The sequence below is a fragment of the Magallana gigas genome, chromosome 3 (genome assembly GCF_963853765.1).
Source record: "Magallana gigas chromosome 3, xbMagGiga1.1, whole genome shotgun sequence".
NCBI lineage: Eukaryota > Metazoa > Mollusca > Bivalvia > Ostreida > Ostreidae > Magallana > Magallana gigas.
The window spans coordinates 60,918,269-60,927,430 of record NC_088855.1 but is presented as its reverse complement, the minus strand read 5'-3'; the positions used below and the strand labels follow the sequence as shown (position 1 = coordinate 60,927,430).

Sequence of the window (9,162 nt, the reverse complement as noted above, 5' to 3'; positions counted from 1 at the left end):
CCCCCTAACCCTAACCCTAACCCTAACCCCCTAACCCTAACCCTAACCCCCTAACCCTAACCCTAACCCTAACCTAACCCTGCTCCAACCCAACCCTTACCCTAACCCTAACCCAACCCTAACCCAACCCTAACCCTAACCCCCTAACCCTAACCCTAATCCAACCCTAACCCTAACTCTAACCCTAACCCATGCTCCGCAAACAAGTTTTGATATCCATTGGTCTTCCATCTAGATTGCTCTGATAGTTGGCACAGTCTTTGAATGATAAGCATGTAATGAGTGTTCCTCTGTGGCCGATGATTTGTTGCAATCCTGCAGTAGACCAAAGAAGATCAACTTCTTCAGAGTTTGACAGTATGTTTGCAGCAACATGGATAGTTGTACGCAATGTAAATTGGGTATTGAAATCTGACAATGATAATCCACGGGTCATTTTTTCACCAAAGCAGAAGCAAAATATGATTGGTCTCAAAAGTCCAGTTTGGGTCAGTTGGTTTAAAGACGTTTGCAAAGCATCGAGTATTGCATAACAATCGTCAGGTAAAATGAACATTTTTCGAACGTCATTTATGTCATTCTTTTCGAGAGTTCTTCTAGCCTCTCCACGCAAAGCAAGAGCCATTAGTGTATTTTTAAAATTCTCTCTCAGCTGAAGAAATGTGGCGAGGGCTTGTTGTCTCACTTGCTGATTGGATAACGCAACTGAATGCATCTGGTGCATAGGAATTAATGCTATCCAACTGTAAACAACCAGACTTTTGAGATTCCGCTTTATTCCAGTATGTTATATATATATATGTGTCGTTCCTACAAATACATGATATAAATAATTACTCAACTGTAATTATACATGTCGTAATATAACATTTCATTTATAAGCATGTAAATTTAGGTAAGTATAAAATTATCTGTTAAAATATATTCGTATTAAACAAGAATTAAATAGATGCAAACATTTAAATATAATTCTTTCTCTCTACTTATTCATGTAAGTATTATGTACCATACTACTGAAATTATCAAATAAATATGGACATAGTTTACAGTAGTTATCAATTATAATATGCTAGTACAAATGATAATATATACATACCCTAAGTAAGGGTGGGACAGAGCGTATAGTAACTCCTTATAGGTAGTTATACTATGTATGTCGGCTACACACACATTCAAATGATGTGTCCCGGTCGAGAGCAATTTTCAAATGGCTGTAAGTTAGCGACCGGAAGTTTTAGAACAAAGAAAATCTTATATTACCAAAAAATCTAAAAATGATTTATATATATTAAAGAAAAATATAAGTAATCGGAGGTTTATCCAATAAAACAACTATCTTAATTTGTTTAGCGTGAAAAATATCGAAATAATATTTATATGAAAACATCCATTGACTAAAGGACTATCTTTAAAAAACGTATATAAGCAGTGCGACACATAGACTAGTGGGTAAGTCACCCGATTAACACACGATAGGTACGCGGTTCGACACCCCGTCACGGCTGTGACTTTTTATCTTAATCTAATACTTTCTACATTGAAAATGATACAAAAAATAAATATTTTTTAAACACATCTGTTACATATTCCCCCTGTTTAACATTGCTTTACACTGCAATGAATAAATTACTGAATTAAATATATCAATAAATAATAAACAGTCACTCTACCATTCATACTCTACATAAATAAAATCAATCTAGTGTTTATACTGAGCCCACGCTTGGGTGAGTGTAGAAGCCAAAGAAGCACCGAGATTCGCAACAGCCTGACTTAACTGTTGAAAATCGTGTACATCTTCTGTTACTGTTTGAGATCTGATGGCGGAAGTTGGTAAGTGGTGAAGATTGGAATGTTTTCCAGCAGTGCTGCGCGTTGTACGTCTAGGTTGTACTGAGGGTGCTACCGATGTATCCGGTAAAGACAATTCGGTCTCTTCAACATCATTATCACTTGCTGGATCACAATTTTGCACATTTTTAAGAATAAACACACGGTTTTCACTTTCAGAATCGGAATCAGAAATAGTTGAATCACTGTCATCTTCTGAATACACAATTTCACCCGTGTCTAGGATTTCTCTTCGTGTGACGTTTCTTGTTGGTCCAGAACCATCCACAATTTGAATAGTGTACACGTTATCACCTGGAGCACCAACAACTCGATACGGCGTTGAATCCCACGTATCTTGAATTTTGCTTCTACCGATTACTCTTTTTCTGAGTAGAATACGTGATCCAATGGCAATTTCACTCTGCTTTGTAGAACGATTGTAATGTTTATTTCTCCGTTTCGCATTGTCTTCTAAATTCTTCTTTGCTTGTTCCATAACGTGACTCATACGTTGTTTATGTTTTACGATATATTCGTCCACCGTTGCAGAAGAGTTGTCGTCACCAAGGCCAAGGAAATGATCAATTGGTAGTGTTGGCTCTCTACAAAACATTAAGAAATATGGGGTGTAACCCGTTGATGAATGGATTGTAGAATTATAAACATAGACAAGTTCAGGTAAATATTCAGGCCATTTTCGTTTCTGTTCCGCTGTTAAAGTTCGGAGTAAATTGTGCATTGTTCTGTTGTACCGCTCAACTTGACCATTTCCCTCTGGGTGGTACGGTGTTGTTCGACTTTTCGAAATATTATAAATTTTACAGAGTTCTTGAATTATGGCACTTTCGAAATTTCTGCCCTGATCACTATGGATTCTTCTGGGAATTCCATAACGGAAAAACCATTCTTTGGTTAAAACTTTCGCTACTGTTGTTGCCTTTTGATCTCTTGTTGGAACAGCCTGTGTAAACTTCGAAAAAATATCAGTCATGACGAGAACGTTCTCTCTACCATCTGATGCTGGCTCAAGTAGGGTAAAGTCAATGGCTAATATATCTAATGGTTTGAACGCAAGCAGATTTCCAATTGGAGGTTTCACAGAAGGAAGTGGTGCTTTAGAGATCAGACATCTTTCACATTTTTTACAAAACTCTTCAACATCATTTTTCATGGTCACCCAGTAGCATCTTTTCTGAACAAGAGACAAAGTTCTCTCTACACCTTGATGTCCAGCGTGACTGTGTAGGGATTCTAAAACATGTTGCTTCAATGATGTTGGAAGAAGTACTTGTCTACATGGCCCAGTTTCTCCATCTGTATATCTGTAGATCACATCCTCCTCAATCTGTAGTTTGTCCATATGTTTCAATAACTTCCTAACATTTTTGTTTTCTCTCTTCAGGTCTTCTATGGTAGGTTTTACATCATTTTTTATCCAGTAGCGAACACGACTAAGTAAAGGGTCAGATGTTTGTAGAGATGCTATTTCTGTGTGTTCGTATTCAGGTAACGTATTGGTTGCGTCTACAGTCTCTGTTTGCATGAATCGAACATGTGCATGAGATATTTCAGTATCTTTCCTGCGAATATCCATTAAAGTAGAGCCTTTCGTTATCGTCTGAAGTACAGACTCAGAATTGCATGTAACAGTTCTTATTTTGGGTACTGGTTTACGGCTTAATGCATCAGCATTACGGTTAACTTTTCCTGAACGGAACTTGACCTCAAAATCGAACTGAGCAAGTTGGCTAGCCCATCGTGTTTCTGTGGCTCCTAATTTCGCAGTTTGAAGATAACTGAGCGGATTATTATCCGTGTAAACGACAAATTTTGCACCAAGTAAATAGTCTCTAAATTTCTCTGTCACGGCCCACTTTAAAGCTAGTAGTTCCAATTTCATCGAACTATAGTTTTCCATGTTTCGTTCTGTGGGTCGCAAAGTCCTTGATGCATACGCAATGACAACGTGACCGTGTTGCTGTTCTTGTGACAAGACGGCGCCTAATCCGTCAAAACTAGCATCTGTCTCTAATATAAATGTTTTCTTAAAATCTGGATAACCTAGGATCGGTGACGAGATAAGTTTTTCTTTAAGTGCATTAAAAGAAGAATCGCATTCAGTTGTCCATGACTCTTGGAATGGTTTTGTTATCTTCTTTTGTCCACTTTTGTTGTTATGGGTTAGACTGTGTAATGGTCTAGCGATTTTCGAGAAGTCCTTCACAAATCGTCTATAATACCCTGCTAGACCAAGAAATGATCTGAGTTCCTTTTCTGTGGTTGGTGTTGGCCATGATTTGATTGCTTCTGTTTTCTCAGGATCTGTGGAAATCCCTTTCTCGGAAACTACGTGTCCAAGGTATTTAACTGATGTATTAAAAAAACTGCATTTGGTTGGTTTCATTTTCAATCCATGGGATTTGAGTTTTGTAAAGACAATATCTAAACGGCGTAAATGTTCATCGACTGTGTTTGAAAAGACGAGAATGTCATCTAAATAAAGAAGTAAGATTTCAAAATTTTCCTCTGAGAAACAAGCTTCCATGAGCCTTTGAAAAGTGGCAGGACTATTGCACAATCCAAACGGCATTCTTAAGTATTCATAAAGGCCACCCGTACCGACACGAAAAGCTGTTTTCTCTATCGACTCTTCATCCATAGCCACTTGGTGGTATCCCTGTGCAAGGTCAATCGAACTAAAATATTTTGCTCCGTGTAAGACATCCAACGTTTCGTCGATCCTTGGGAGAGGATAAGCGTCTTTAATGGTCTTTTTATTCAGTTCTCTGTAGTCCACGCAAAGACGAAGGCTTTTATCTTTCTTTCGTACTATTACTACAGCTGACGCAAAGGGACTACTGCTTTTCCGTATTACTCCACTGTCTAAAAGTTTCTTGATATGTTGTTTAACTTCATCGATTTGATGTGGAGGTATTCGACGGTGTGGAAGTCTGATTGGTACATCATCTTTGAGTTTGATGGCATGTTTCACTGCTTCGGTGTAACCAAGATCATTGTCATCTTTGCTAAAGGTTTCGCGATGCTTTCGTAAAAGACTATCGAATTTTCCTTTTTGATCTTCAGTGAGGATTACGTCTCCCATCTTTACTTTCAAGTGATCGTTGTAATCGTCTGAGATTGGGATATCGTCTGATGTTTTTGTACTTATCTTACGTATTACAACTTCTGTTTCATGTATATCAATGTCATATTCGTCGTTGGTAGATCGAATGACATCTACTTTGTGAAGCGTCCCAATTCTGCTCTTGGGTTTCAACCACGTGTCTTCATCTCCAATATTTAGCACTCTTACTGGTATTTTGTCACTGTCTATCGTTCCTAAGGTATCAATAACCATTATGTTTCTTGGAAGTGATCCAAACGTTCCTGATATGGCTTGGACTGCTGCCGTATATGGTTTATTCTTCTTATTCTGTTTTGTCGATCCGATGACAACTTTCATAGATTTAGCTGGTATACAGATATCAGATCGTCCTGCAACTTTCACAAAACTTATTTTGTCATCGCCCGTAGATAGGTCGAGAGCAGTGGTCGTTATTTTCCAAGAGTCTTTTTCTGATTCATTTTCAAATTTGAATGTACCATCTTTAATGAGATTATGAACTTGCTTTAAAATGTTACAACCAAGGATTCCGTCTGTTGTTTCTTCATCATTGACTTTAGAAACAAGAAAACCAACATCATGTAAAACACACCCACCCAGATCAACGTCTACTTCTACAAAACCAAGGTAAGGTATTTGCAAATTATTGGCAGCTACAAGTTTCAGAAAAGGACGGGTGTCACTAAGTTTTAAGTCGGACAGGTAAGTATTGTAAAATTTTGATGTTATAGTAGACACTTCAGATCCTGTGTCTAATAGACACAAAAAGTTATTTCCATTTATCTTGACATTTGTTGAAGGACATTTTTCTTTAAGATTGTTTAGCGATTGTTTGGAGTCTTCTTGGTGTCCCTCACCAGTTCGACTCGTCACTGAGAGGGTTGGGCTTTTGGGTCGTCCAGAGAAATCTTCCTTGCCGTTGCTGAAAGTTTTGGACAATCAGGTTTCTTGTGACCCTCTTCGTGACAGTGATAACATGTGATGGTATTGGATCTGCCTAAACTACGTCTATATCCTCGTCCTCTGCTTCTACCTCTATCGGAATGAATGCCGCGTCCTCTGTAATGAAACTGTTGCCGGGGTACCATTTGTGTGAGGAAATCAATTTGTTTCTGCTGTTTTTCAAGAAGCTCTTGTTGTTTCTTAATCACCTCCAGAATATCATTGCTTTGAGTTTCTGGCGTTGTTTCTTCAATTGAAACTTTATTGATTGAAGCAGCGCTTTTCGACGAATTTGGCTGTCGGTCATCAACCCATAATAGCACACGTCCGCGAAATTCTATAAAGGGCATTGATGGATTTTCCATGGAAAACCTTCGTAGTTCCCTCTTGAGTTGATAATCTCTTACACCATCAATAAACTTTTCAGTCAGAATTTTCTCATTGTTTGAACTGTCACCCCCTTCTTTCTTGTTAATACTGTGCATAAGTTTCATTAAGGATAGGGAATATGTTTCTAAACTTTCATTCTCTGTTTGCTCTCTCTCATAAAATTTGTGTCTGAGTTGGGCCAAATTGTCTTGAATTTTAAATGTTTCTTCAACAATTTTCAATATGTCATCCGCTGTTTTTTTCATATCGGATGGACGCATTCGGATTTCCGTTTTAGCATTTCCAGTGAGGTGGTCCAATACAAACTCAATTTTCTCATCATTTGTTGGAATATTTACAATATGATCTCTCATGTCTGTTACCCAATCTTCGACATCTGGATCAGAGTCTTTGACGGGTCTTCCAGCTAACTTGGGGAGTTTTCGTTCGGATTTTATGTAGACAGGCGGTGTTGATTTGGATGTAGCCGCTTGCCTCGCTTCAACATGAAGAAGTTTTATCCGCAATTGTTCTATTTCTTCTTTCAGCTTTTCTTCCATTTTTATGGCGTATGTTTATTTCTTTATTAAACAAAATATATTTAGAAAAGTTCAAAAGTTAATAAATATGTACAATCATTCAACTGAAAAATCTGTCAGCTCTGTTGTCCACGACACCATTGGGGAAATCATCAGGCATCTGGCGATCCCACTTCTGACACCATTGTAAACAACCAGACTTTTGAGATTCCGCTTTATTCCAGTATGTTATATATATATATGTGTCGTTCCTACAAATACATGATATAAATAATTACTCAACTGTAATTATACATGTCGTAATATAACATTTCATTTATAAGCATGTAAATTTAGGTAAGTATAAAATTATCTGTTAAAATATATTCGTATTAAACAAGAATTAAATAGATGCAAACATTTAAATATAATTCTTTCTCTCTACTTATTCATGTAAGTATTATGTACCATACTACTGAAATTATCAAATAAATATGGACATAGTTTACAGTAGTTATCAATTATAATATGCTAGTACAAATGATAATATATACATACCCTAAGTAAGGGTGGGACAGAGCGTATAGTAACTCCTTATAGGTAGTTATACTATGTATGTCGGCTACACACACATTCAAATGATGTGTCCCGGTCGAGAGCAATTTTCAAATGGCTGTAAGTTAGCGACCGGAAGTTTTAGAACAAAGAAAATCTTATATTACCAAAAAATCTAAAAATGATTTATATATATTAAAGAAAAATATAAGTAATCGGAGGTTTATCCAATAAAACAACTATCTTAATTTGTTTAGCGTGAAAAATATCGAAATAATATTTATATGAAAACATCCATTGACTAAAGGACTATCTTTAAAAAACGTATATAAGCAGTGCGACACATAGACTAGTGGGTAAGTCACCCGATTAACACACGATAGGTACGCGGTTCGACACCCCGTCACGGCTGTGACTTTTTATCTTAATCTAATACTTTCTACATTGAAAATGATACAAAAAATAAATATTTTTTAAACACATCTGTTACACAACATTCCCACCCTCTTTCATAAATTAACTGGAACCCTAAGCTGTTTGAGAAGGTCATAAGTTCGCTTTTACTGTATTCTATTAATCTGACATGCTTTTTCAAAAAGCCTCTAACGTTCCGTAGACTTGCATTATCATTTGGAAACAGTGTGATATGTCTCACGGGCATTCTTATTGCGGCCAAAGATTTAAACTCCACAACGCATCCATCAATGTCAAAGGAATATCTCAACCATACTTCTCTTTCTACTTCATCGACTGTCAGGCATCTTCCAAAAATCCGATCATTCCTTCTTAAAAAAAGTTGTGGTGTTTCAGATACAGAATTGTACGCCTTGGCTAGGTTTAAATTCTCCAACACCGTTTCAGAAAAAGTTTGTTCCGTATCTTCCATATCCATCTAAAATTTTTAAAAAATATGACGTGTTTAGACACTAGTAATGAGAAAAGCTTTTTTTTTTATAATATCTAATTTTCAACTTAGATGATGATAAGAAATAATTACCCGGCATTATATCTGAATTAATTCATGTTTTAACAAAAATATATATTAAACTCTATTCTCAAAGATCAACCGTGGGTTAAACCCAAGTATAGTCTAGGGTATATTCCGGGTTAAACCCAAATATGACTTTACCATGGTTTAATCCAGGGTACACCCTGGTAAAACCCAGGGTATACACTGGGTTTAACCCAGGGTATACCCGGGTTTAACCCAGGGTATACCCGGGGTAAACCCGGGGTAAACTCAGGGTATACCCGGGTTAAACCCAGGATATACCCGGGTTTAACCCAGGGTATACCCGGGTTTAACCCGGGGTACACCAAGGGTATACCCGGAGTAAACCCAGGGTATACCCGGGGTATACCCAGGGTAAACCCAGGGTATACCCTAGTTGAACCCAGTGTATACACGGGTTTAACTCAGAGTAAAACAATGTTAGACCTTAAGCTTAATGAGCCAAAGTTCTTAACGTAATTATCTTAATTAAGCATATCAGAAAGTTTCATTCATACCATTCACTACATTTGATGAATATCTTGCTACAATTGAAATTTAATTGTAAACTTTAGATCAATTCAATAGTCTATCAATTACTACCAGCAATAACTACTATGTTTATAAAATTTCATATCTATTGCTACTTAACATTAGAATGCAGGATAATGAGCAATTAAATAATGATATTGAAAAATGCAGTTACCTTTAACAAGTGAACAACCCATATAATCCAACAGAGTCACAATCAAAAGAATGATAAAAAACCAAATCATCAGATATTTATAGAAGTAAATGATTGACAGCCACGTGGATTAAAAGGCGGAGTC

General features: G+C 36.8%; 1 protein-coding gene across 1 annotated transcript; it reads right to left on the bottom strand.

The window, feature by feature from the left end:
• Positions 1-5,246: 5,246 nt before the first annotated feature.
• LOC136274201 (zinc finger CCHC domain-containing protein 12-like) lies at positions 5,247-7,814 on the bottom strand. Its single transcript, XM_066080699.1, has 2 exons — positions 7,345-7,814; positions 5,247-7,058 (listed from the first exon to the last, which is right to left on the bottom strand). The coding sequence occupies exon 2, from the start codon at positions 6,826-6,828 to the stop codon at positions 5,827-5,829; it is 1,002 nt and encodes a 333-aa protein (XP_065936771.1). The 5' UTR covers positions 6,829-7,058; positions 7,345-7,814; the 3' UTR covers positions 5,247-5,826.
• Positions 7,815-9,162: the final 1,348 nt, after the last annotated feature.